The 27359-nt window shown below is 47.2% G+C and overlaps 1 protein-coding gene and 1 long non-coding RNA gene across 2 annotated transcripts in view; one reads left to right on the top strand and one right to left on the bottom strand.

Annotated features, from left to right (window-relative positions):
* The first annotated feature begins 4512 nt into the window (after nucleotides 1-4512).
* LOC119967019 lies at nucleotides 4513-5519 on the top strand. The gene is made up of 2 exons (XR_005460901.1): nucleotides 4513-5084; nucleotides 5424-5519. It is a non-coding gene; the product is annotated as an uncharacterized LOC119967019 (long non-coding RNA).
* Nucleotides 5520-5814: 295 nt separating this feature from the next.
* Nucleotides 5815-27359, bottom strand: part of xdh (xanthine dehydrogenase) — a 155412-nt gene continuing 133867 nt past the window's right edge. The window contains exons 26-37 of the mRNA XM_038799021.1: nucleotides 25551-25742; nucleotides 24563-24708; nucleotides 23996-24077; nucleotides 19448-19543; nucleotides 16975-17103; nucleotides 16760-16834; nucleotides 13784-13836; nucleotides 12585-12699; nucleotides 10973-11038; nucleotides 10539-10727; nucleotides 7888-8055; nucleotides 5815-6006 (exon numbers count right to left, since the gene is read on the bottom strand). Coding sequence (XP_038654949.1) covers nucleotides 5956-6006; nucleotides 7888-8055; nucleotides 10539-10727; nucleotides 10973-11038; nucleotides 12585-12699; nucleotides 13784-13836; nucleotides 16760-16834; nucleotides 16975-17103; nucleotides 19448-19543; nucleotides 23996-24077; nucleotides 24563-24708; nucleotides 25551-25742 — 1362 coding nt within the window. The 3' untranslated portion in view covers nucleotides 5815-5955. The remainder of the gene's footprint in view (nucleotides 6007-7887; nucleotides 8056-10538; nucleotides 10728-10972; nucleotides 11039-12584; nucleotides 12700-13783; nucleotides 13837-16759; nucleotides 16835-16974; nucleotides 17104-19447; nucleotides 19544-23995; nucleotides 24078-24562; nucleotides 24709-25550; nucleotides 25743-27359) is intronic.

Raw genomic sequence — 27359 nt, 5'->3', positions numbered from 1 at the left:
GTCCTCAAACGTTCTTCATACGAAAAGTTCTTCATTCCAGGGATCATTCTCGTGAACCTCCTCTGGACCCTTTCCAAGGCCAGCACATCCTTCCTTAGATACGGTACCCAAAACTGCTCACAATACTCCAAATGGGGTCCGACCAGAGCCTTATACAGCCTCAGAAGTTCTATTGTTCTCAGCATGGCCATTAAGGGCAAGTTACAAGGTGGACAAAGGAATCAAACAAGACATGAGGGATTTTTCCCAATACAGTCTGTCTTCATAATTTAAGTCTCGGGGCATTAGTTTCATTCTGGTGGAAGTTCAAGGTCAGGAGGTCATCTGTGGACAGGACGGAATGCTGTAGTCCAGAATGAGGCTGATCGGATAGGACAATTTTCACCGTTTCGTCTGCCAGCTTGCTCGGGGTAAATATTTCATTTGCCTTTTTAATTACTTTTTTTTTTCATCTTTCAAAAACTTTTCGCGATTTTTATGTCCGTTTACATCCAACTGCTTCTTTTCCTCATCCCTTCACATTACTGTAATGTTTCAAACTATTTTTCTCAGGCCCAAAATGGATGTTTGTCCATAGCTTTGCTCTCGCACTGTGACACGGCGGCACAGTGGTTAGCTCGGATGCCTCACAAAGCCAGGAACCGGGGTCGACGCCAGCCTTGGGTGACTATCTGCTTTCCCCATTTCACTGTGGGTTTCCTCCGGGTGCTCCGATTTTCTCCCACATTCCAAAGATGTGCAGGTTAGGGATTTCGGGTACGCTGAATTTCCCCTTGATGTCCAAATATTAGGTGGGGATACAGGGTGGGGCAGTGGGCCTGGGTTGGGGCGATCTTATGGAGGGAGGGTCAGTGCAGTCTCGATGGACTGAGTGACCTCCTTCTGTACTGTAGGGATTGCATCATTCTATGATCGGTTGGAGACTTGGGCGGAGAAATGGAGTTTAATCCAGCCAAAGTTTGTGCATGCGCCAAAGGGGGTGGGGGGTGGGGGTGGTGTGGGTGGGGTCGGAGAATCCCGCTGATAATGTTCAATTCTGATCGCCATACTACCAGAAGGATGTGGAGGCTTTGGGGAGGAGAGAGAAGATGTTAACCCGGATGTTGCCTCGTTTGCGGGGTTATTAGCTATGAGGAGAGGTTAGATAAACCCGATTGTTCTCACTGGAATGACGGAGATTGAGGGGAGACCTGATAGAAGTCTACAAAATTATGAGTGGCATGGACAGAGTGGATACTCAGAAGCTTTTTCCCAGGGTGGAAAAGTCAATCACTAGGGGACACAGGTTTATGATGCGAGGGGCAAATTTGAAAGGAGATGTGCAAGGCAAGGTTTTTACACAGAGAGTGGTGAGTGCCTGGAACTCGCTGCCGGGGAGGTACTGGAAGCAGATACAATAGCAACGTTTAAGAGGCATCTTGACAAATACATGAATAGAATGGGAATAGAGGGATACGGACCCCGGACGTGCAGAAGGTATTAGTTTAGACAGGCATTAAGATCGGTGCAGGCTTGGAGGGTCGAAGGGCCTATTCCTGCGCCGTACTGATCTTTTTTTTTGTTCTGTGTTCATGATTGTACAATGGATTCCTGGGTCAGACCTGCCTCAGAGTTGCACATGAAATTAATTTGGCACGGGTTTACTTGAGTTTTGGTTCAAAACTAACAAGAACATTGGTACTTATTTGTAACTTGCAGGCAGCAAAGTGTGTGGTTTTCATAGCGGATAGAAGTGACAGAAAGATTGGACATTGGATCTGTGAATCCCTCAGTCGTCGGGCCAGAAATAAACGAACACGCTTTCAAAATAATCTGCAAATTGCATTTTATTGTGAATTTAATAATTAAGCTCAATACAGAGATTTAAAACTGAATTTGAATGTAATTTACATAAAGTTACAGCAAGTACAGGTCAGACTAATATTTTTTAGTGTCACAAGTTGGCTTACATTCACACTGCAATCAAGTTACTGTGAAAATTCCCTAGTCGCCACATTCCGGCGCCTGTTCAGGTACGCAGAGGGAGAATTCAGAATGTCCAAATTATCTAACAGGCACATCTTTCGGAACTTTCCAGCAAGTGATTAGGAACGCAAATGGAATATAAAAATAGGGAATTTTTACTGCAGCTGTACAGGGCCTTGGTGAGACCACATCCAGCGTACCGTATACAGTTTTGGTCTCTTTATTTGTAAAAAGATATAATTACATATAATCAACATAATTACATAAAAATATATAATTGCATGGAAAGACATGGGTTGATTAGGGATAGTCAGCATGGCTTTGTTAGAGGTAGGTACTATGCCTATCAAATTTGATTGAAGTTTTTGAGAAAGTGGCCGAGTGTGTAGATGAAGGAAGTGTAGTTGATGTAGTTTATCTGGATTTCAGCAAAACCTTTGACAAGGTCCCACATGCAATTCAAGGAAACCTAGTGAGATGGACCCATTACTGGCTTAATAATAGGACACAAAAGGTGTTGGTAGAAGGCTGTTTGAGTAACGGTGTCCAGCGGCCTACCACAGAGATCAGTGCTGGGTCCCTTATTGTTTGTTATATGTATAAATGATGTAGACAAGAACAGGGGGAGAATTTTGCAGACAATACCAAGATTGGTAGGGTGGTTAACAGTGAAGAAGAGTGCCGTAGGTTACAGGAAGATATAGATGGATTTGTCAGATGGGCAGAGGAGTGGCAGGTGCTTTTTAACCCTGATCAGTGTGAAGTGTTGCACTTTAGATGAAGAAACAGTACAAGGGAGTACGTAATGAATTGCAGGACATGGGGAAACTCAGAGGAACAGATGGATCTTCGGGTACTCGTTCACATATCCCTGAAGTCAGCATAAAATCATAGAACTGACAGTGCAGAAGGAGGCCATTCGGCCCATCCAGTCTGCACCGGCCCTTGGAAAGAGCATCCTACCCAAGCCTACACCCTCACCATATCTCCGTAAGCCAGTAACCCCACCCAACGCAACCTTTTTGGACACTAAGGGCAATTTATCATGGTCAATCCACCTAACCCGCACATCTTTGGACTGTGGGAGGAAACCGGAGCACCCGGAGGAAACCCACACAGACACGGGGAGAACGCACAGATTCCGCACAGACAGTGACCCAAACTGGGAATCGAGTCCTGGACTCTGGAGCTGTGAAGCAACTGTGATAACCACTGTGCTACCATGTCTCGCTATTCACCTGCAGAGCAGGTAGAATATAAGAGCACGGAGGTTACATTGGTGCTGTCTATAAATGTTGGTTGCGTCCCAGCTGGAGTACTGTGTGCAGTTCTGATCATCTCTCGATAGGAATGAGGTGATTGCACTGGAGGAGGTACAGAGGAGATTCACCAGGATGTTGCCTGGGATGGAGCATCTGAGCTATTGGGAGAGACTGGATAGAGTTGGATTGTTTTCTTTGGGCAGAGAAGGCTGAGGGGGGGATATAATTGAGTTGTATAAGATTTTGTATAAGGGTTTGGACAGGGGAAATAGGAAATAGCTGTTCCACTTGGTTGAGGGGTCAATCACAAGGGCCATATTTTGAGGGGGTGGGGCAGGAGATCCCGAGGGTTATTGAGAATATCTTTTTCTCTCAGAGGGTGGTGAGAATCTGGAATGCATGGCTTGGGAAGGTAGTGGAGGCTGGAAACCTCAACCTTTAAAAAGCATTTGGATGGGCATTTCAAACACCGTCACGTTCAAGGCATGGGAAAAGTGGTGGTAAATGGGATTAGAGCGGGATTAGGGGTAATTATTGTCGATGCAGACTCGAAGGGCAAAGGGCCTTTTCTGCGCTGTACACCTCTGTGACTCTGTGACATTAGAAGCAGTTTAGAGAAGGTTCACTAAACTCAATCCTGCGATGAAGAGCCATCACCTACAAGAGAGGATCTAACCATCGACCTTGATATTCAATGGCATTCCCATCACTGAATTCCCCACAATCAACATCATTCGGGTTATCGTAGATCAGAAACTAAATGGATGAACCATGTTAATACTGGGGCTATCAGAGCAGGTCAAAGGCTAGTAACTCACATCCTCATAGAATCAGAGAAAGAATCATGGAATTTACAGTGCAGAAAGAGGCCATTCGGCCTGTCGGGTCTACAACAGCCCCTGAAAGAGCACCCTACCTAAGAGCACCCTACCCCCCTAACCCAGCAACCCCATCTAACCTTTGGACACCGAGGGCAATTTAGCGTGACCATTCCACCTAACCTGCATATCTTTGGACAGTGGGAGGAAACCGGAGCACCCGGAGGAAACCCATGCAGACCTGGGGAGAACGTGCAGACTCCGCACAGACAGAGACCCAAGAAGGGACTCGAAACCAGGACCCTGGCACTGTAAAGCAACAGTGCTAACCACTGTGCTACCTTGCCGCCCTGGCCCCCAAAGCCTGCCTACCATCTACAAGGCACAAGACAGGAGTGTAATGGAATACTCTCCACTTGCCTGGATGAGTGCAGCTCTAACAACACTCAAGAAGCTCGACACCATCCAGGACAAAGCAGCCCGCTTGATTGCTCCTCGTTCCACAAACATTCAAACCGTCCACCACTGACGAACAGTCGCAGCTGTGTGTCTATAAGATGCAGTGTAGTAACTTGCCAAGGTTCCTTAGGCAGCGTCTTTCAAACCCACGACCACTGCCATTTAGAAGGACCCAATGACACAGGGATTGTAATGGTAAATGTTCATGTTAAACTGTGTTGTTACAATTTACAGGGTGAATTCTCTGCCTCCCCAGCCGCACGTTTCCTGGCGGCGCTCCGTTCCCGCTGTTGGCACATTACAGCTACGCCAGGCTGCCGGAAAACCCGCGAGCGGGGATGTGCTGCCGGCAGAACAGAGCATCCCACCAACGGAGAATTCAACCCTCCAATTACAATATGATCAAAAGGCTGCAATACCGAATTGTGATATAAGGTTATAATGTTGATTGTAATTTTGTTAAAGTTTTATTCGAACTGTCTTGTCGATTTAATATTAAATTGTAATGATAGGCTGTAATATAAATTCTGCTAAATGATCCAAGGATCAAAATATTAAGTTGTAATGTTAATCCTAATAGGTGGCAGCACGGTAGCATGGTAGTTAGCATAAATGCTTCACAGCTCCAGGGTCCCAGGTTCGATTCTCGGCTGGGTCACTGTCTGTGCAGAGTCTGCACGTCCTCCCCGTGTGTGCGTGGGTTTCCTCCGGGTGCTCCGGTTTCCTCCCACAGTCCAAAGATGTGCGGGTTAGGTGGATTGGCCATGCTAAATTGCCCGTAGTGTCCTAAAAAGTAAGGTTAAGGGGGGGGTTGTTGGGTTCCGGGTATAGGGTGGATACGTGGGTTTGAGTAGGGTGATCATTGATCGGCACAAAATCGAGGGCCGAAGGGCCTGTTCTGTGCTGTACTGTTCTATAGGAGGCGATTTCTGGGACAATTATCAATGACACAGAATGTTGCTGCTTCTGTTTAATGTATATCCATGTTCAATTAAAGATTTTGCACCTATGTACATGAGCTATGTAGAGGCTGGATCATCAAGTACGTCCACGGCTGAGATAGACAGATTTGTAATCAGTAATTTTTTGGACAGTAATTAACTTGGAATCATTTCCAGACCATTCCTTTAAATGTAAATATTGAATGAACTGCCTTCTTTGTGCGATTTGGAAAATGATCCATTAAGGAGCCAGCAGTTGGTCAGACTTGGGTTCTACATGGCATTTTAATCTGAAGGAAGGGGTGTGTGGGGCAGGTGGGGTGGGGAGCGGGGGGGGGGGGGGGGGGGGGGCTGCAGTGTGCGGGGGTGGGAAGGCTGGAAGGGGGGTTGTCAGTGCGGTGGGACGTAACCCTCACTAGATTGTATTCCACTGACAAGCTTTCCAGAAGTAAGGGGTTGATAAAAGTCTCAATGGCCAAACAGTCCCTCACTCGGTCAGCTGGGCAAAGGTTACACTTCGACATTCCATGGTGTAAAGGTCCCTGGTTCCGCAGGAGGACACTAGAAAATAATGAAAACAAAGTTCATTTTTCTTCAGAGAACAAAACCAGCGACCTTTCTGTTAAAGGAAGAAGTGACATCACCAAACACAGGCTTTTTATTTCAAATAGTCATTAGTTTAGAATCCCTGGGGGTATGGCAGGGTTTATAGGGGGTCCCCGGAGAATGTAACAGTATTTTTAGGGGGTCGCCAGGGAACGTGTCAATATTTAAAGGAGGTCCCCGGGGAATGCAACAGTATTTACAGGGGGACGCCGTGAATGTGCCAGTATTTACAGGAGCTCCCGGGAAATGTGTCAATATTTACAGGAGCCCCCGGGAAATGTGTCAATATTTACAGGAGCCCCTGGGAAATGTGTCAATATTTACAGGAGCACCCGGGGAATGTGTCAATATTTACAGGAGCACCCGGGGAATGTGTCAATATTTACAGGAGCCCCCGGGAAATGTGTCAATATTTACAGGAGCCCCTGGGAAATGTGTCAATATTTACAGGAGCCCCTGGGAAATGTGTCAATATTTACAGGAGCCCCCGGGAAATGTGTCAATATTTACAGGGGGGTCCCCAGGGAATGTAACACTATTTACGGGAACCCCGGGGAATGCGTCAATATTTACAGGGGGACATCGGAAATGTGTCAGTAGTTACAGGAGCCCCTGGGAAATGTGTCAATATTTACAGGAGCCCCCGGGGAATGTGTCAATATTTACAGAGGGCCCCCGGGAAATGTGTCAATATTTACAGGGGGGTCCCCAGGGAATGTAACAGTCTTTTTTTTTTTAAATAATTTTTATTCAAATTTTTGCATAATATCAACAACAAAAAGACAGATTTTTTTTTGACAAAGAACGGAAAGAACAGCCCCCCCCCCCCCCCCCCCCATACACAGCGGAATAGATAAACTAACACCCATCATTCCCCCAAAATATCTGCCCGTCCCTTCAATAGACAGGACAGAACCCCCCCCGCGTATACACAGAAGAGGAAATGAATTAATGCCCGACATTGGCACAGAACAACTATGCCCGTCCCTTTAGTACAAAACAACAAAACATTCCCCCCTATCGTTCTGCCAGGAAGTCCAGGAATGGCTGCCACCTCCTGGGAATGTAACAGTAGTTACAGGAACCCCAGGGAATGCGTCAATATTTACAGGGGCCCCCCGGGAAATGTGTCAATATTTACAGCGGTCCCCAAGAAATGTAACAGTATTACAGGGGGATCCCAGGAATGTAACAGCATTTACAGGGGGTCCCCGGGGAATGTAACAGTATTTACAGAGGGTCCATGGGGAGTGTAACAGTATTAACAGGGGGTCCCCAGGGAATGTAACAGTATTTACAGGGGGTCCCCAGGGAATGTAGCAGTATTCAAAGGGGGTCCCCAGGGAATGTAATAGTATTTACAGGGGGGTCCCCAGGGAATGTAACAGTATTTACAGGGCGTCCCTGGGAAATGTAACAGTATTTACTGGGGACCCCGGGGAATGTGTCAGTATTTACAGGGGGATCCCAGAGAGTGTACCCAAGGAAACAGCGCAGGAACGATACTGCAAAAAAAAAAGACACTAATAAGACAGGTAGCCAAAGAGGTAGGTTTTAAGGTGCATGTTAAGGGAGAAAGAGAGAGTTAAGGAGGTTCAGGGAGAGAATTACAAAGCTTTGGGGCCTTGTCAGCTGGAGGTACCAGCATCCCCCCCCATAGTGCAAAGATTGTTAGGCTAAGGTCCATGAAAAAGTAACAGGGCTCTCGAGACAAACAACTTCATCCTTGAAACCCTCATCAGCACATTGTGTTAGGCTTGAGGGAGAGGACTGACTCCGAGAAAGAGTTAATTCGGCTATTTTTTGGTCATTGACACCAAGGGAAGACCCACGTACCATCTTTGTCAGGTTATCAATGCAGGCATTACGTATCCTGTCCGGTGTTGCTGGGCTGTTCAGGCGGAAGATGCCCCTCACTCCAGATGCGGCCCGGGCTGCAGAAATGGCATCTTTGATGGCGAAGAATATGGAGGCTGCGAGGAACAGAGGGGGTTCTCCAACAGCCTGGAATAAACAAACACACCACCCCGGGTTAGAGTAAATCACTGACATTAATTCAGTGAACAAACATACATTGTTCAACTTTACAGCTCAATTTCAAAGGCTGCAGCATTTAAAATTAAATCAAGACAAGGGACACTCGACTTTTAGGCATGTAAAGCCCCAGCCAGAATGGGATATAAATGTATGGATGGCAGAGCACAGTTCAGTTCACTTATTCACCATTACAGCCATGAACTCCTCTCAGGCTCATCCAACCAATCAAACAAGGGACCCGAGGACTGACACAAGACACCAATTACCAGAACCAACCAACTCGGACTGAGCCGCAACCTTATCGGCTCCAACAACTGAAAAGATTCTAAAATTACTCCAACCCCAGGAGCGGTGAGTATATTCTACAGTGCCCAGAAATCCCCAATGAGCCAAGTGTGAGGATGGGTGTTGGGAATTGTGCAAAATTGTGTAAACCTAAAAATATCCGTTGTGTTGTTATAGTCTCTTCTTCCTTCCATGGCAGAGGACTCGTTATGGTGCATGTTGACAGGTCTGGTTAATTTATAATAACCTTTATTGTCACACGTAGGCTTACATTAACAAAAGGTCCTCGTTGCCACACCCCGGCACCTGTTCGGTTACACAGAGGGAAAATTCAGAATGTCCAAGTTACCTAATAGCCCGTCTTTCAGGGCTTTTGGGAGGAAACCGGAGCACCCGGAGGAAACCCACGCAGACACGGGGAGAACGTGCAGACTCCGCACAGACAGTGATCCAAGCGGGGAACCGAACCTGGGACCCTGGCGCCATGAAGCAACAGTGCTAACCTTTGTGCTGCCGTGACGCCTATTCCTTCCTAAATACACTTTTCTGTCACCTACTCCTTCTCTCTTTTCATTCTGGCGAATCACAGAATTAGAACATCATTCACAGTCTAGCACCATAGGGGGTTCACCTGGAAAACGCTCACACAAGTGGGTTCACTGGCCAGGCATAAACAGTGGCTCACTTTCTCTCCCTCCTGCAAAGTCGTTCCAGTGTGGCACTTCCACCATTTCCACCACCTGCAGGAGAGACACACACGTCCAAATGTGGTTGCTGAGACCACCACGTGTGGAGTAAAATACCCCTCTTACAACTCCAAACCCACAGCAATGTGGTTAACTCTTAATTTCCCTCCAAAATGGCCCAGCCAGTTACTCAGTTCGAGGACAATTAAGATGGACAACAAATATGGGCCTTGCCACATCCCGTCAAATGAGAAAAAAAATAACCGGCCGAGTTCATACCGTAGTGTCATGTGAGAGTACCTTTAAGAAATAGTTGTTTATAAATGGGTGTGTATATAAATATCTTAGTGCGAGTACCTTTAAGAAATGGGTGTTTATTACTGCAGTGATGTCAGAGAGTGGGTGGAGCTGGGCTGTCTGTCAGCTTTTTACTTTCGTTTTAGGCTGTTTGCTCCAGGGTGTGTTTCAGTTTCGTTTTCAGAGCTGGATAGCTGCAGTCACAGCCAGAAGGTGTATGAATCTCTCTCTGTAATCTAAAGACTGTAAATCGATCCTGGTGATTTAAAACTAATAACAGTAGTGACTTTAACCTGACGTGCTTCTGGTAAAAGGTGTTTTAAGTCTTACGGATGTTAAAAGGAAAGCTTAAAGGATTACTTCGTGTTGTATTCTTTGGGGGTTCTATTTGAATTAACGGTTGCTAAGATGTTCACTGTATGTTTTGAAAAGGTTAACTTGAGTTCATAGAATAAACATTGTTTTGCTTTAAAAAACACTTTTCCATTTCTGCTGAACGACTCCTGTAGAGTGGGCCGTGTGCTCCCCATACCACAATCTATTAAAAGTTGTGGGTCAGGTGAACTCCATGATACACTTTGGGGTTCTCTAAACCCTGGCCCATAACAGTAGCAGCTCATTTATGTCAGCTAGAAATGACATAGATGAATCCACAGGGACCCATTCTCTGCAAACAGAAGGAATATGCTCAAGCCTTGAGCCTTTTTCGAATTACCCAGGAGTTATGGCAGCCCATACTTCCCCCATTGTTCTCTCCACGACAACATCTCGGCCATTCAATTGACTTGCCAACCAGTCAGCATTCTTTTCTCCTGTAGTACAAATTGTTGTGAGATTTGGTATTATTGTGCTGGTCCTGATGAGTAGAAGACAGAAAGCTTCTATTCAGCAACCTACCTTTCTATTTCTTCCCCCCAGGTATACATATTTAGCTTCTCTTAAGGGCCTCTATGCGTAGATGAATAAAAACTTACCATAACTTGTTTTGTTTTCTCAATATCTCTAAAGTCAGAGATGCTAGCTTCTCTTTTCTCTCCAAATCCTTGATTCATTAAGGTAGCAACCGTTGTCTCCTCTGTCCTCATTATTAGTGAACGCAAAATGTGTAACCATTATGATGTGACACAGGAGTAAATATATCCTTTACTCTACTGGCTGAACAATGAATAAAGGGTGAGTTACCTTGGAAGAATAGATAGCTTTCCTATTTGGGCATTCCCGAAGGAGGAAGACATTGAATTGCGTCGGGATGTCTCCGGCCGTTGGAATCTTGTACATCCCTGGTCCCCGGGTGTACAGAACACCATCTGGTGAATAGCGGAGTTCCTCCATAGCAAAGTAGCCAAGGCCCTGCATGAAGGCTCCTTCCACCTGATCAATAAGAGAGAGAGTCACAAAGTCAGTCTCCTTGCAACCACTGCCATTAATCCCTTTCATTCATCTTTCAAAAGATGCGGTAAACCCTTTGCTGTGTCTGTGGGATGTGAGAGATCCTGTGGCACTATTTCAAAGGAGATCAGGGGAGTCCTCTTTGATATCCCGAGCTAATACTTATTTCTGATCCATTGCACCACAGGGTCCGGAAAAACAATCCACACCATTCCAAAATAGCTCACCTGCCCAATGTCCACCGCAGGGTTCAGGCTAAGCCCCACGTCCATGACGATATCAGTGCGAAGGTTCTGAAATCAAAGATATTCTGGAGTGAAGATCTGTGCTTCGAATGTGATACTAAACCATTTGGACCCACGCTCTCTGACAGGGTTTCACACAGAGATATAAGGCTGGGTTTTACAGCAGCGTGCTGAAAGCAGGGGTGAGGAGGCCGGGGGTGTGGGGGGTGGAGGTGGGGGGGGGGGGGGGGGGGGGGTGGTGGGGCGGGGTGGTGGTGGGCATAGTAGAGGAGCGGGGTTGCGGCTCATAAAATGCAGCATTTGACCTTCCAAACACCTCCTTGCCTGTCTCTGACCTGTCTCCCGTTTTAAGGAGGGCAATGGAGGCCTCAGGTAGCCTGACTACCCTTGGACCTATTGAAGCTCTTAACTGACCACTTAATGGGCACTCAAATGCCCCATTTCACCTCCACTGCTATTTTAACCACAGTAAAGGGGAGACCCATGCAAGGTGGGCGGCCTGACAGCTTTTATTGTATGGGCTGGTGTCAGACAAGGGAGGGAGGGGACCTCTTTTAGGTGTTCCCTGAGCCCATTAGAGGCCTCAACCCCGAGGTATACGTCCTCTGAAATGCTGCAATCCCGGCAGTGTAGGTAAACCCACTGTGCTGATAGGGAGGGTGTCCCAGGAATTTTACGCAGCGACAGTGAAGGAACGGCGATATATTTCCAAGTCAGGGCGGTGAGTGACTTGGAGGGGAACCTCCAGGAGGTGGGGTTCCCAGGAATCTGCAGCCCACGTACTTCTAGATGGCAAGGGTCGTGGGTTTGGAAGATGTTGTCTTAGTACCCTTGGTAAATTGTTGAAGTACTTTAAATTTGTTTGACACAGTTTGCTTCCCTGAACACTGGCCAGATGTGGAGTTGTACCCTTCAGGTATATTTGTCACAGTTGTGCACAATGTCACATTGTTCTAATGTTAAATACATTAATGATAAGGTATACGCTGTGTAGGTAGGATATTTTCCCCTGAATCAAGAGGTTGTGAGTTTCAGTCTCACTCCAGAGACTTGAGCACAAAATCTAGGTGTGCTCTCCACTGCAGATCTGAGGGCCTTTGTTTCACTCTTTTCCACTGCCCATGGTGAAGTTACCCACACCATGCCCATTGCAACAAGCTGCTGTATTATTTTGTACCCTTGCACCAAGCCTCATTCACCTACTGCACCCACGCCACGCCTTGACGTTAAAATTCTCATCCTTGCTTTCAAATCCCACCGTGACCTCACCCCTCGCTATCTCTGTACTCTTCCCTCGCCTCCAAAGCCTCAGGTGCATCTTGCAGCTCTCGCAATCCTGACCTCTTGAGCCTCCTCGATTTTAAGCATTCTGCCATTTCAGCTGTCGAGCCACCAAGGTCCAGAATTCCATCCCGCGAGAACTCCACCCCTCTCTCCTTCTCAAGGACGCTCCTTAAAACGTCCCTCTTTGACCAAACCTTTTGGTTGGCGTGCTGCCAAATTTTGTTTGCTCGTGCTCCCGAGAAGCTCTGGGGGACACGTTACTGCATTTAAGGTGCGCCATAAATTCAAGTCTTTGTTGTTGGCTACTTACCTTGTGATCCCCAGTGAGACAGTCAATTTCAACCTCTGAGCAAGCCACACCATAACTATAATAATTGAAAGCCCTTCCTTCGTTCTTCTCGAAGTCATAGTTCAGATCTGGGGTCCTGTTCGAGGAACACCAATTTGTGTCAATACCATAACCCATTGCAACCCTTAGCAAAGCTCAGCAGAACTGTCGACGCACTTTACGAAAGATTTTCTTCTCATCATCCGATCAACCAGAGCAGAGAGTTTCGTGGTGAGTAACTCAATCTCCTGATTCCTTAAAGGCCCAAGTGGAATACACTCCACTTGCCAAGAGATTTACTGGAAGTATCATCTCTGCCAAATACCAAAGACTTCATGGAATGCTGTGACATTGTGTCTGTGACAGCTCTTTGAAAGATCTATCCACCTCAGTGCCACTCCTCACGGTCCTGGAACATAAATCTATCCACTCCAATTCACTTTTCAATCTTACCAGCGAACTGCCCCACTGCTTAACATAGGCATAGAATTTACAGTGCAGAAGGAGGCCATTTGGCTCATCCGGCCCTTGGAAAGAGCACCCTAACCAAGCCCACACCTCCACCCTATCCCTGTAACCCCACCCAACCTTTTTGGACACTAAGGGCAATTTAGCATGGTCAATCCACCTAACCTGCACATCTTTGGACTTGTGGGAGGGAAATAGAGCACCCGGAGGAAACCCACGCAGCCACGGGGAGAACGTGCAGACTCCACACAGACAGTGACCCAAGCCGAGAATCGAACCTGGGACGCTGGAGCTGTGAAGTAACTGCCCACTGTGCTACGGTGCTGCCCATTATCCTGTCAACAACACCACCCCCCCCCCCTCCACCTCCCCCACGCCCATTGCGACCAAGCGTGCAGCCCAACATTAGATGCAAATATCAGGCTAAGGCCAGCCCATATTCTATAAGGATTTACTATTCTGGCTTTTGTATCCTGTGTTTCTATTTATGCAGCCAAGGGTCCTGTGCATTTCTTAGATCAGTCGTCTCAACCTTTCCTGCAAAGATTTGTGTACAAGTCTCTCTGTAACCCCGTTAAAATTATAACATAATACATTGTGGCTCTTCATTCTTTCGATCGAAATGCAGCACCGTGTCAGCCCGTTTTGCCTATCAGTCTATCTCGGGGGCTGGCCCAGCCATAAATTAGCTGCAAGCAGACATAAGCATTTACCTGAAGAATCCAGCCACTGAGAGGCTCACTCGGTCCATATAAGCTGCAGAGACCTGGGGGGAAGACAACGCAGAATCAAATAGGAAAGCTAAAGATTTCTCCCAGAGGTTTGAAGTCCCTCCGGGTCACTCATACATCTTGTGATGGAGCAGACTCGGAGGCAATTTGCAACGGTCTGTTGACGGGATCATTTACTTCATGTTATTTTTCCTTGGCTGGAGAATCATACGGTCACAATCTCAAGATTAGGAATTGGCCATTTAAGGCTGAAGTGAGGAGATATTTCTTTACTCAGAGGGTTGGGGGTACTCGACTGCTGAGAATAGTGAATGCTTAGCCGTGTTTATTCAAGGCTAAGAGCAATAGAATTTTGGACAGGAAAGGAAGTAAGGGATATTGGGATAGGTGAGGAAGGTTGAGCTGACACTGAAGATCAACCATGATCTTACTGAATGTCACAGCAGGCATGATGGGGGTTCCTACATGGTTGACGTCAGCCACACCAAAGGTTTGTAGTTCTCCCGTTCGTCACTGCCATGTGCAATTCCATACTTGCAGGGAAAAAGATAACCAGAGGGGATGTCACATTGTGGTAGTGTTCTTTGTGTTGCCCTCACCCCACAAGGCTTAGCATCAATGTCTTATACACTTGTACATCTAGCTCCCCCTAGTGGTTGATTTAAACATTTCATTAATCCTTGCGGTTCTTACAATTATAATAATCTCACAATTGTGACTCATTTTTGGACCTCCTGCATCAGCAGTGGGACATCCTTCAAAGGGGCAATACGCAGAGTACAAAATAGTCACAGAATCACAGAATTGTAACAGCACAGAAGGAGATTGTTCAGTCCATTGTGTCTGCACCGGTTCTCCCAATGAGTATTGTGACTTGGTGCCATTGCCCTCCCTTTATCTCTGCACATTGTTTCGACTCAAGTAATCATCTAATGTCCTCTTGAATGACAGGTGGTGGATTCAGACCCGAGCCACTCGCGTGTGAAAATGTTTTTTTTCTCACATCACATTTGCTTCTTTTGCAAATTATTTTTAATCTGTTCCCCCCCATTCTTGATCCTTTAAGGAGCGGGAATGGTTTCTCCCTATCTACTCAGTCCAGCCCCCTCATGATTTTAAACACCTCTATCAAATCTGCTCTTGGTCTTCTTCTCTCCAAGGAGAACATTCCCAACCTCTTCATTCTATCCTCATAACCCTGGAACCATTTTTGTTAAACCTTTCCTGCACTCTCTCCAATGTGTTCACACCCAGGGGGCGATTGTCCGAGCCCCGCGCTGGGCCAGAGAATCTCCACAACTGAGCCACGACGCCGGCGCGCGATTCTCCGAAGGGCGGAGAGTCAGTGCCATCTGCGCCGGCGCGTTTGGCGCGGTGCCGGCCGCGGGCTGCTGGAATCGGCGGGGCCGCCGATTCTCTGGCTCGGATGGGCTGAGTCCCGCCGGCGCTGTTCACCCCTGGTCGCTGTGGTGGCGGCCTGTGGGGGAGGGGGGGCTCCTTCACCGGGGAACGGCTCCTTCACCGGGGGGGGGGGTCTCCGATGGGGTCTAGCCCGCGATCGGGGCACACCGATTGGCGGGCCGGCCTCCCCCCCCCCCCCCCCCCCCCTCCCACCCGGACCTACATTCTGGCGCGGCCGGCCCCTGAACACCGACTCCATCTTGAGTCGGGGCCGGCGCGCTAAAGAAGTCCCCCGCACATGCACAGGATGGCGCGGCCCAACTGCGCATGTTAGATTGAGCTGGCCCAACTGCGCATGAACTGCTCCAGCACTGCAATGCTCTTCTTAACTAATACCGCCATGCCCCCTCCTTTCTTATCTTTTATGAACACCTTGTACCCAGGAATATTCAACACCCCGTCCTGCCCTTCCTTGAGTCCAGTCGCTGTTATCGCCACAACACCATATTCCCCCAATCACAATCTGTACCTGTAACTCACCAATCTTATTTACTGTCCCCCATATATTTGCATACATGGTTTCGATGACATTACTTTCTCCCTTGCTCCGATATCACCTATTAACTTACTATTCTCTACAGTCGTGCTATTTCTGCTTCCCAGTATTTTGTGCACCCTGATATTCCTCTCTGATATTCTCTGTTGGTTCCCACACCCATAGTGAACTTGTATATAGCTCCCCCCAACAGCACTAGCAGAACCTATATATTATATCTGTATAGATGATCTCTCCCCCAGAGCTAGTCCCAGTGTCCCAGAAATCTAAGACCCTCCCTCCTGCGCCATCTTTCCAGCCACGCATTCGTCTGCCTTGCCCTCCTATTTGTGGACTCAACTGAATCACTTTCCTTTTTTTTTTAAATTTGGAGTACCCAATTAATTTTTTCCAATTAAGGGGCAATTTAGAGTGGCCAATCCACCTACCCTGCACATATTTGGGTTGTGGGGGTGAAACCCACGCAGACACGGGGAGAATGTGCAAACTCCGCACGGACAGCGACCCAGAGCCGGGATCGAACCTGGGACCTCGGTGGAGTGAGGCAGCAGGGCTAACCACTGCGCCATCGTGCTGCCCTAACTCAATCACTTTCCTATCTGGTGCAAAAAAGACTGGAATTTCAGGGTTAAATGTGTTGACAGTAAACTAAAGGTTCAATGGGAATTGCCAAATAAAGCTGGGCATGTCAAAACTAAGAGAAACCATCAGAAAGCCAGGATGGATGATGGGAGAGGTTAACGAGTGGGTTAGAAATGCCAAAAGAGGTGATGCGAAAAGTCTCTGAGATAAGGGCACAAAGAAAACCCAGAGAAGGTCAGGAAAATTGTGGAAAATTCCTCTCCAATCTCCTCAGGCAGAAAAAAAACAGTCCAGGAACGAGCATCACCTGCACAGCCTTGCCTCTCTCAACTGTGAAATCCAGATATATTGTAATCAAAAATACAAGAGGCGTTAAATCCACAAAGAAAGGTCATTGCACCTAATTATTTTGTACCTACCCACTGCTCCCAGGTCCCCTTTGGATTGGCACGTTTAATCGGTTCCAGCCTGCTCAGAAGGGTCTGACATGCGTTCTGAAACAAATAGTCATCATTGGGTTGTTGGATGAAGTTGAATCACTGTTTGTTATTGGGGAGGGGCTTAAAGTGGATTCATGTAAACTGGAAAATTTCTTTACATAAAGCCAAGAGGCTTTCCAAGGTAGAATTCTTACATAAACAGCCATTCCATTCAGGTCGGAGCTCACTGAAGCCGCTGTCGGACTTGTGTTCGGGACGGTGTTGGTGCTTGTCTCAGAGATGTGAATCTGGGAAACTGAAATTCCCAGAACTTTACTGGCAACCTACATAACATGGAATATTCAAAAAGATAATAATTTACTTGAACCTTTCAGAGTATAGCAGCTTTGGGCCTAGTTTAGGCTTTCATGTTACTCTACCTTTGTTCTTGGGATGCAGGATTTGGTGGTAAAACAAACAGTTATTTCCCCCTCCTGGTGTGAGAGATGCGCCTTCCTGACCAGATGGGCTAGAATCTGATTTTCCATCTCTGATAGTTGCCATCTCTCAGCAACTTTAGCACAGGGCTAAATCGCTGGCTTTTAAAGCAGACCTAACAGGCCAAGCAGCCCGGGTTCAATTCCCGTACCAGCCTCCCCGAACAGGCACTGGAATGTGGCGACTCGGGGCTTTTCACAGTAACTTCATTTGAAGCCTACTTGTGACAATAAGCAATTTTCATTTCAAGCCTCCTCCGACAGTACCTTCCAAACCTGCGACCTCTGCCATCTAGAAGGACAAGGGTTGCAGATACCTGGGAACACCAATACCTGCAAGTTCCGCTCCAAGCCACTCATCACCCTGACTTGGAAAGAGGCCATTCTGCCCATTGTAAACATGCTGCCTCTTTGAAAGCGCTCTTTGTGAGACCCACTCTTCCCACCATTTCCTTTTCCCCTTGCAAAGCTTTCCATTTAAAATGTTTCTTCCATTCCCTTTTTAAAGTTATTAGTTAGTCTGTTTCAAACAGTGCATTCCAGATACAGCTGGTGGAAAAAATAAACCATCCTCAACTTGCTCTGGGACAACAGCAGAGTGAATGACCAATGAATTGATTCTTCACTCTGTTGATTAGGGGACTGAGTCCCAAATATTTGCTACCAAGGAAAGAACCTGGTTCTGCAAAACTGCCTTGGAAAAGAGGTTCCCAAATATCCGTGCTGGGGTGGGGAGGGTGGTGCTTTGGGTGTGGAACAGAGAGGGCCCTCCGACTTTGGAAGCAGAGTGCCGAGCATTGGCAGTCAGTGGGGCAACTGAGTGCTGAGGCGGCAGATTAAATGGCTCACTTTGTTTCTCCGGGATCTCATCCTGGTTGCGTTGTAAGATTTTAAGCCCCATATTCATTACCCCACCCACCACCATAGTCCTTTATGCAGCCATTCTGACTCACCATGCATCTACCCAGGGCAGACATCAGGAGCCACATGGAGATGAAATAAATGAAATGAAATGAAAATTGCTTATTGTCACAGGTAGGCTTCAAATGAAGTTACTGTGAAAAGCCCCTAGTCGCTACATTTCGGCCTATTCGGGGAGGCTGGTACGGAAATAAAATAAAGTTCTAAAATTTTAATACAAATTGCACCATACAGACTTGTTAACAAAGAAACAATCATGAAAGCCCATTTAATTTAAAATATAATAATTTAATGCTTAGTTTCTTATGCAAACAAACAAACTTTAATTCATACTGTACATGAAAGAAAGCGAATCCTTGATAGCCTCTTTGAGCTGTCAATCAAACTAAAGTAAGAACCGCCTGCTAAGATAATTGTAGCTTTTGGAAATCAGCCAATCATTCATAAAGGGCCCATAGGGAAACATCACCACCAAGTACCGAAACTGCTAGAAACGTTTTTTAAAAACCTCTCACTGACATCTGCAACTGGTTTTGTTTTGTTTCATTTTAAAGGGCTGGAGGTTTAGATAACCTCAGATCAGGGCAGTTGTATAGACCGTGGCTGCTCTTCAAGAGCCTTTCTGTCTACTCTATACTTTCTTGATACTCACACTGTGTGTGAAGACGCTTGTAACAGTCAAAATAGCTTGAACTCAGCACGGAGTTAATCGGCTCTGCTGAGTTTGGTATCCCTCATGTGTGAATAATGCCCCAACCCCTTTCCTCTACCAATAAAGAAATGATCTTGCAGAAATGGGGGCATGACTTGTGCATCTAGATCCTGTCTACCATTTTGGAAGCTCTGTGGAGCCTCTACAGCTCCCCAGGGTTGGCCAAGGCATGGGAAGAATTACCCTGGTAGTAAGATATGGAAATGGTGGAGTGGCCAATATGGATCTGGCCAGTGAAAGGTCATCAAAGAAAAAGGCCGAAATAGATTACATTTGTAAATCTGTTTCTATAGAAACAATGATGGGTAGAAACATCTGGTCTAACCCACTTGTCCCATACATGCACTAACCACCCAACCTAGGCAGCCAAATCATCTCGTTGGAGAGAAAGAAAAACCAGATACAAACTCAGGCCAATTAGGATTTCTGTAATTTCATTCCATTGCATTGTTTATGCTAAATGGAGATGAAATATAGATATGAATCAAAGGCGAAACACCGAACATTCCTGGCACTATGGCTCTGGTTTTTATTGAGGAGTCTCTGTTACATTCATACCTGCACCATCTTGGTGTGGAGGCCTTGTCCCATCTCAGTTCCACCATGAGTCAATAGGACTGAACCGTCAGTGTAGATATGGACCAAAGCTCCCGCCTGAAACAAAATGCAGGAGAATGTCCAGGTTGCTGCTAAGGTGATAAGTTGCGAATTACAAATCTGAAGCATCACCCACTCCACCCATCTCACATCTACCACCCCGCGCACCCTCTCCACATCCAACCACAAAGTCTTTGATATGTGCTCCCGTTGGTCACGGCTTCTCGCCAGGGCCATTAAAGTTCCTTAATTTTGGAGTTCATCCCCTCTGACGTTTAATTTTCAATGGAAGATATGCAATAGAAATGTTGGGACAGTCCATAAATTGCGTTTTTAGCCGATTGATCTTCATACTTATCATCCAGTGCTTTTTTCCAGACACTTGGTCATGTTTGCTTCATTCCCGCCACATCACTCAATGTTATCTGTAGACATCATTGCCCGTGTCACTTCCTGCCTCACCTCTCAGTTAGAATATCCCCGACAATCAGGAATCCTAGAATTTACAGTGCCAGAAAGAGGCCATTCGGCCCATCAAGTCTGCACCGGCCCTTGGAAAGAGCACCCCACTTGAGCCCACACCTCCACCCTATCCCAGTAAACCTACCTAACCCTTTTTGGACTAAGGGCAATTTAGCATGGCCAATCCACCTGACCTGCACATCTTTGGACTGTGGGAGGAAACAGGAGCACCCGGCGGAAACCAACGCAGACACAGGGAGAACGTGCGGACTCCACATAGGCAGCGACCCAAGCTGGTAATCGAATCCAGGTTCCTGGCACTGTGAAGCAACAGTGGTAACTACTGTGCTACCATGCCGAAGTCGAAGGAGTTCAGTACGATCCTTCGTGTAGTCCAATGTTGGCTTTGAACCTCTCAATCTCAAATGAACATACAGTACTAACATATGAACATACAGCATCTGAACATGTGAATTATGGGCAGGAATGGACCATTTGGACCCTCGAGCCAGCTTCGCCATTTGATAAGACGATGGCTGATCTTTGTGCTCTCAACTCCACCCCCACCTGTACCCATTAACTCCCTTGTTGGTCAAGAATCTACCTCACTCAGCATTAAAAACGTTCAATGGCTCTGCCTCCACTGCTCTGCAGGAAAGAGAAGCTCACAGACTAACGGCCCCCTGGAGAGAAAATGATCTTCCCCATCTCCATTTTAAATGGGAATCTCTCATTTTTAAGTAGTGTCTGTTTTACTGTTGTGAAGACCCACCTGGTTCACTTACGTCCTTTAGGGAAGGAAATCTGCCATCCTTACGTGGCCTGGTCTACATGTGACAGCGATGCCATTGACCTGGCTTAGCAAGGGCACTTCATAGAATCATAGAATTTACAGTGCAGAAGGAGGCCATTCAGCCCATCGAGTCTGCACCGGCCCTTGGAAAGACCACTCTACTTAAGCTCACACCTCCACCCTATCCCCATAACCCAGTAACCTCACCTGAAGAGAAGGGGCAGTACTGGATCTGGTGTTGGGGAATGAGCCTGGACAGGTGGTTGAGATTTCAGCAGGGGAACATTTTGGGAGTTGTGACCACAATTCCCTAAGTTTTAAGATACTTAAAAAGTAGGAAGGTGGGCAGCACGGTGGCGCAGAGGGTTAGCCCTGCGGCCTCACAGCGCTGAGGTCCAAGGTTCGATCCCGGCTCTGGGTCCCTGTCCGTGTGGAGTTTGCACATGGCTCTGCGTGGGTTTCGCCCCCACAACCCAAAGATGTGCAGGGTAGGTGGATTGGCCACGCTAAATTGCCCCTTAAGTGGAAAAAATTAATTGGGTACTCTAAATTTATTTTAAAAAAGTAGGAAGGTACTTAAGCAGGAAGTTAGGAGGTCGAGGAGGGGTCAGGAAAAGTCCCTGGCAAGTAGGATTAAGGTGAATCCTAAAGCTTTTTATTCATGTGTAAAAGCAAGAGGGTGACCAGGGAAAGGATTGGACCACCTAAGGAGAGTGGGGGGAATCTATGTGTTGAGCCAGAGGAAATGGGCGATGTACTAAATGAGTACTTTGCGTGTTCACCAAAGAAAGGGACTTTGTGGAAGATGATTCTTGGGTAGAGACGTGGTAGAGAGAAAGAAACACTCCACCTGGAACTGCTGCTTGAAGTGAATGACAGCAGTTGTGAACGCTGCAGAACTTTTCAAAGTGCTTTTCCCCTGAGTCCCAGTCATCCACCACTCAATCTCCGGCAATTCACGTTTAAATTTGGACAGTCTGGATCATGTTAACATTGAAAAGGAGGAGGTTTTGGATCTTTTAAAAGATATTAAGGTAATTAAGTCTCCTGGGCCAGACGGTATTTACCCCAGAATACTGAGGGAAATACTCAGGATCCATTTTCTTTCTTTAGGGGCAGCATGGTAGCATGGTGGTTAGCATAAATATTCACAGCTCCAGGGTCCCAGGTTCAATTCCCGGCTGGGTCACTGTCTGTGCGGAGTCTGCACGTCCTCCCCGTATGTGCGTGGGTTTCCTCCGGGTGCTCCGGTTTCCTCCCACAGTCCAAAGATGTGCGGGTTAGGTGGATTGGCCATGATAAATTGCCCGTAGTGTCCTAAAAAAAGTAAGGTTAAGGGGGGGTTGTTGGGTTACGGGTATAGGGTGGATACGTGGGTTTGAGTAGGGTGATCATTGTTCGGCACAACATCGAGGGCCGAAGGGCCTGTTCTGTGCTGTACTGTTCTATGTTCTATGAAGCAAGGGAGGAAATTGCTGGGGCCTTAACTGACATGTTTGTGTCCTCATTGGCTCCAGGTGAGATCCCAGAGGACTGGAGAAAAGCTAATGTGGTACCGCTGTTTAAAAAAGGTAGCAGGGGTAATCCTGGAAACTATAGGCCATTGAGCCTCACGTCAGTAGTGGTAAATTATTGGAGAGAATTCGCAGGGACAGGATTTATACCCATTTGGAAACAAATGGATTCAGAAGCGATAGACAGTATGGTTTTGTGAAGGGGAGGTCGTGCCTCATTAACTTGATCGAGTTTTTTGAGGAGGTGATAAAGATGATTGATGAGGGGGGGGCCATGGATGTTGTTTACATGGACTTCAGTAAAGCCTTTGACAAGGTGCCTCATGGCAGACTGGTACAAAAGGTGAAGTCACACAGGATCAGAGGTGAGGTGGTAAGACAGATGCAGAACTGGCTCGGTCACAGAAGGCAAAGGGTAGCAGGAGAAGGGTGTTTTTCTGAATCAAAGTATGTGACTAGTGGTGTTCCACAGGTATCTGTGCTTGGACCTCTGTTGTTTGTAGCATAACTAAACGATTTGGAGGAAAATATAGCTGGTCTGATTAGTAAGTTCGCAGATGACACCAAGGTTGGTGGAGTGGCAGATAGTGTTGAGGATTGTCAGAGGATACTGCAGGACATAGATGGAACAAAGAACAAAGGTTGGAGACTTGGGCAGAGAAATGGCAAATGGAGTTTAATCCGGACAAATGTGAGGTAATGCATTTTGGTAGGTCTAACAAAGAGGGTAAATATACCGTAAATGGAAAAATTTCTTTGGAATATGGAAAGTCAGAGAGATCTGGATGTGCAGGTCCACAGATCTTTGAAGCTGGCAAGACAAGTGGACAAGGTAGCCAATAAAGCATACTGAATGGTTGCCTTCATTGGGCGGGTCATAGAGTATAAAAGCTGGCAAGTCATGCTACACCTGTATAAAACCTTGGTAAGGCCACACTTTGAATATTGCGCACAATTCTGGTCACCAACTACCAGAAGGATTTGGAGGCATTGGAGAGGGTACAGAGGAGGTTTACCAGAATGTTGCCTGATCTGGAGGGTGTTAGCTATGCGGCAGGCTGAATAGTCTTGGACTATTTTCATTAGAAAGACGGAGGTTGAGGGGTGACCTGATAAAGGGCTACAAGATTATGAGGGGCATGGATAGAGTGGATGGGCAGGCACACTTTCCCAGGGTGGAGGGGTCAGTCACCAGGGGGCATAGGTTTAAGGTCCGTGGGGCAAAGTTTAGAGGAGATGTGTGAGGCAGGTATTTTTACACAGAGGATGATGAGTGCCTGGAACGCGTTGCCAGGGGAGGTTGTGGAAGCAGGTACATTAACGCTGTTCAAAAGGCATCTTGACAAACACAAGGGTAGGATGGATATTGAAGCATAGGGCTGACAGTTTTGGCAAAGGTCGGTATCATGACCGGTCCAGGCTTGGAGGGCCTGTTTCTATGCTGGTTTTTTTTGGGACCTTTTTTGTGGACACTAAGGGCAATTTATCATGGCCAATCCACCCAACCTGTACATCTTTGGACTGTGGGAGGAAACCAGAGCACCCAGAGGAAACTCACGCAGACACGGGGAGAATGTGCAGACTCCCAAGCCGGGAATCGAACCCAGGTCCCTGGCGCTCTGAAGCAACAGTGCTATCCACTGTGCTACCGCGTCGCCCCTGGGGATGGGCAATAAATGCTGGCACAGCCTGCGATGCCTTCATCCCGTGAATTAATAAAAACAATCCCTTACATTTTACCTGATTCAAGAACGCAGAGTTGAAACATATCCCGAACTTGGTTGGAATAATTGCCAGTCCTCTCTTCTTCCAGCGATTTTGCCTAGACATAAATGAGTGAAGAAATAGTTACCCCTCACACAATGCAAAATCCCCATCTCTGACATTAAAGGAAGACCTTGCATTTCTATAGCGCCTTTAAGGCCTCTGGAAGCCACAGTACGCTACCAGTGAAGAATTTGAAAGGCAGTCATTGTCGCAGTGTGGGAAAATGGCAGCCAATTGAGCATAGGAAGATCCCACAAACAGCAAAGAGTTAAATGGCCAGGTTAGACGTTTTGGCTGTTGGTGGGGAATAACTATTAGCCAGGACACCAAGCGCAATTCCCTTGACCGTCTTCAAAACAGTCATAACTCTCGCATACACTCGAGATGATAGGTGGGGTCTCGTTCAAAGGATGGAACGTCCATAACCTCGGAACTCCAGAGGTGAGAATGCCGCCAACGGAGCAAGAAGCCAGCAGGCAAAGGAGAGAGTAGCAATTTGATAAGTTACAAGGAGCACATAAGAATATTTATGTATCTGACCTGTTAAATTCATCCACTGCTGTCCTCCTGCTGTGATAGGATGAACGTTCCACGCATTCATCCCAACATTTCCTGATGTTGACCTCTTCCAGCTTTTGATTGGTGTGAGTGAGGTCTCCCTCCTGGTAGAGGTTCAGCTTCTGCACCTTGAAAAGGGGGACAGGATTTTTGTGGGTAAGCAGCCACTCCTGGCATGCACAGGAGGGCGGGCATGGTTGCCATGATTGAACGGTTGGCAGGGTTGGAAAATCAGCCAGCCCCGAGGAAGGTAGTTCAGCTGTTCAGTGCCATATTCCTGATAGCTAGCGGGGAAAGTCAATAAAAGTGGACTCAAACTCCAAACTAATTCTATTTCATTCATTCTCATGGTGTGGGCATTGCTGGCAAGCCTGATGTTGCTTGCTAGGCCCCAACCCTGAGAATGTGGAGATGGGCACTTCATGATATGGCTCACTGACTGGGCTTTTGTCAGGACAAGGTAGAGAGACTCACCTGGATAATTCAGAGGCCCGTCAAGAGTTAACCATGCCTTTTTGGGACGGGAGCCACGTAGAGACCAGACTCTCGGCAGTGGCGACACACTTTCACGATCCTGGACTGCATGACGATACTGCCCCGCTCTCCCTACAACCATTACCCCCCCCCCCCCCCGGAACCTTAAGGAATCCTATATGTACCTTGCTGGGAATGGTTTCCATGGGTTAATCAAACATCCCCCCCAACCGCCAACAATAACCTGACCCATCTCCCCACCAATCCCTGCCACTACCCTTGACTCCCACCTACCGCCATCTGTACCACGGCGGAGATTTTCTTCCTCTTCTCGTCAGCGGGATCTTCCGTCCCCGCTGACGGACAACCTCTGCCGCGTGTTTCCTGGCAGCATACACAATCCCCCTACTCCACACCTGCCTTTGAAGAGCAGAGTCCAGCCCCTACGCCCCCCCCCCCCCACGCCCCTCCCCAGTTGCCCTTACCCTCACCATACCTGCTCTGAGGGTAACCCACACTTGGCAACGACGTGGTTCATCCAGCACTCTGCCAGCAGCATTGCCTGAGGTGCTCCAAATCCACGGAACGCAGTGTTGGAAGGCAGGTTCGTCTTGCAGATGTAGCTGATCACGCGAATGTTTGGGATTTTGTAAGCGTTGTCAACGTGGAAAAGAGCCCGTGTCATGACCTGGTTTCAGAAAGGCAGTTGTGTCATTGGGGGGGGGGAACCGTTAACTCTTATTATTTTGCAACGAAACAAGACTCCACAGGAGGCTCATGGTTTTGGATTCTACTCTGAATCTTAGGGTCAGTTTTGGGACTGCACACTAGCATGCAAACACCTCAGATATGTCACAGATAGGAGAATAATAATCCATCCCTCAATACTGGTCACCCGCTACCCCCATCACCTTCCCTTTAAGGCCCACCACGCGACTGCACAGTCATTTTAATATGGGCTGAACCTGAGCAGGGTGCCTCAGTGAGGTGGCCATTTTGTTTGGTGCTACTTTGATCTCCTGTGGGCCTTTTTCATATTCACCTGTACCAACTATTCTAACCTCAAAAACATTACCTGACCCCAACTCCTCTTAGCCCATCTCTTTTGAATTTATCTATCCTTGGATGAACAACATCACTGCAGGAGTTCTGCAAGGTAATCAACAAGGTAGGGCAGGGGCAGCACGGTGGCCTAGTGGTTAGCACAACCGCCTCACGGCGCTGAGGACCTGGGTTCGACCCTGACCCCGGGTCATCGTCTGTGCGGAGTTAGTACATTCTTCCCATGTCTGTGTGGGCCCTCACCCCCACAACGCAAAAAGATGTGCAGGGTAAGTGAATTGGCCACGCTAAATTGCCCCTTAATTGAAAAAAAAAGAATTGGGTACTCTAAATTTATTTTTAAAAAGGGTAGTGTCCTAGGCCCAACCATCTTCAGCTGCTTCATCAATAACCTCCCTTCCATCATAAGAAGTGGGGATATTTGCGGATGACTGCACAATGTTCAGCACCATCCGCGACTCCTCAGATAATGAAGCAGTCCATGTCCAAATGCAGCAAGAGCTGGACAATATCCAGGCTTGGGCTGACAAGTGACAAGTTTAATTCACGCCACTCCAGGTGATGGTATACCCAGGTATCTGCTGCTCTCATCCTTCTAGATGGTAGTAGTCATGGTGCTGTCGAAGGTGCTGTTGGTGAGTTACTGCACTGCATCTTGTAGATGGCACACACGGTGGTCACTGTTTGTTGGTGCTGGAAGGATTGAATGTTTGTGGAATGGGGAGCAATCAAGCAGGCTGCTTTGTTCTGGGTCGTGTTGAGCTTCTTGAGTGTTGTTGGAGCTGCACTCATCCAGGCAAGTAGAGAATGTTCCATTACATTCCTGACTTGTGCTTTGTCAATGGGGGACAGGCTTTAAGGGATCAGGAGGTGAGTTATTGACCATACGATTCCTAGCCTTTGACCTGCTCTGGTAGCCGCAGTATTAATATGGTTAGTCCAGTTCAGTTTCTGATCAATGGTAACTTCCAGGATGTTGATTGTGGGGGATTCAGTGACGGGAATGCTATTGAAAGATCTCTGTTGAAAGATTAACCACAGTGCATTTCCAGATGGTTCACACTGCTGTCACTGTGTTTTGATGGTAGAGGGGGTAAATGTTGAAGTTGGTGGAAGTTGGTGGATGGGGTGTCAATCAAGTGAAGTGCATGCTCTGACCTGGATGGTGCCAATCGTTTTGAGTGTTGTTGGAGCCACACTCATCCAGGCAAGTGGAGAGTATTTCATGACACTCCTGAGTTGT

The sequence above is a fragment of the Scyliorhinus canicula genome, chromosome 6 (genome assembly GCF_902713615.1).
Source record: "Scyliorhinus canicula chromosome 6, sScyCan1.1, whole genome shotgun sequence".
Lineage (NCBI taxonomy): Eukaryota > Metazoa > Chordata > Chondrichthyes > Carcharhiniformes > Scyliorhinidae > Scyliorhinus > Scyliorhinus canicula.
Note: the sequence above shows the minus strand (reverse complement) of the source record. Positions and strands in the feature narration are given on the sequence as shown.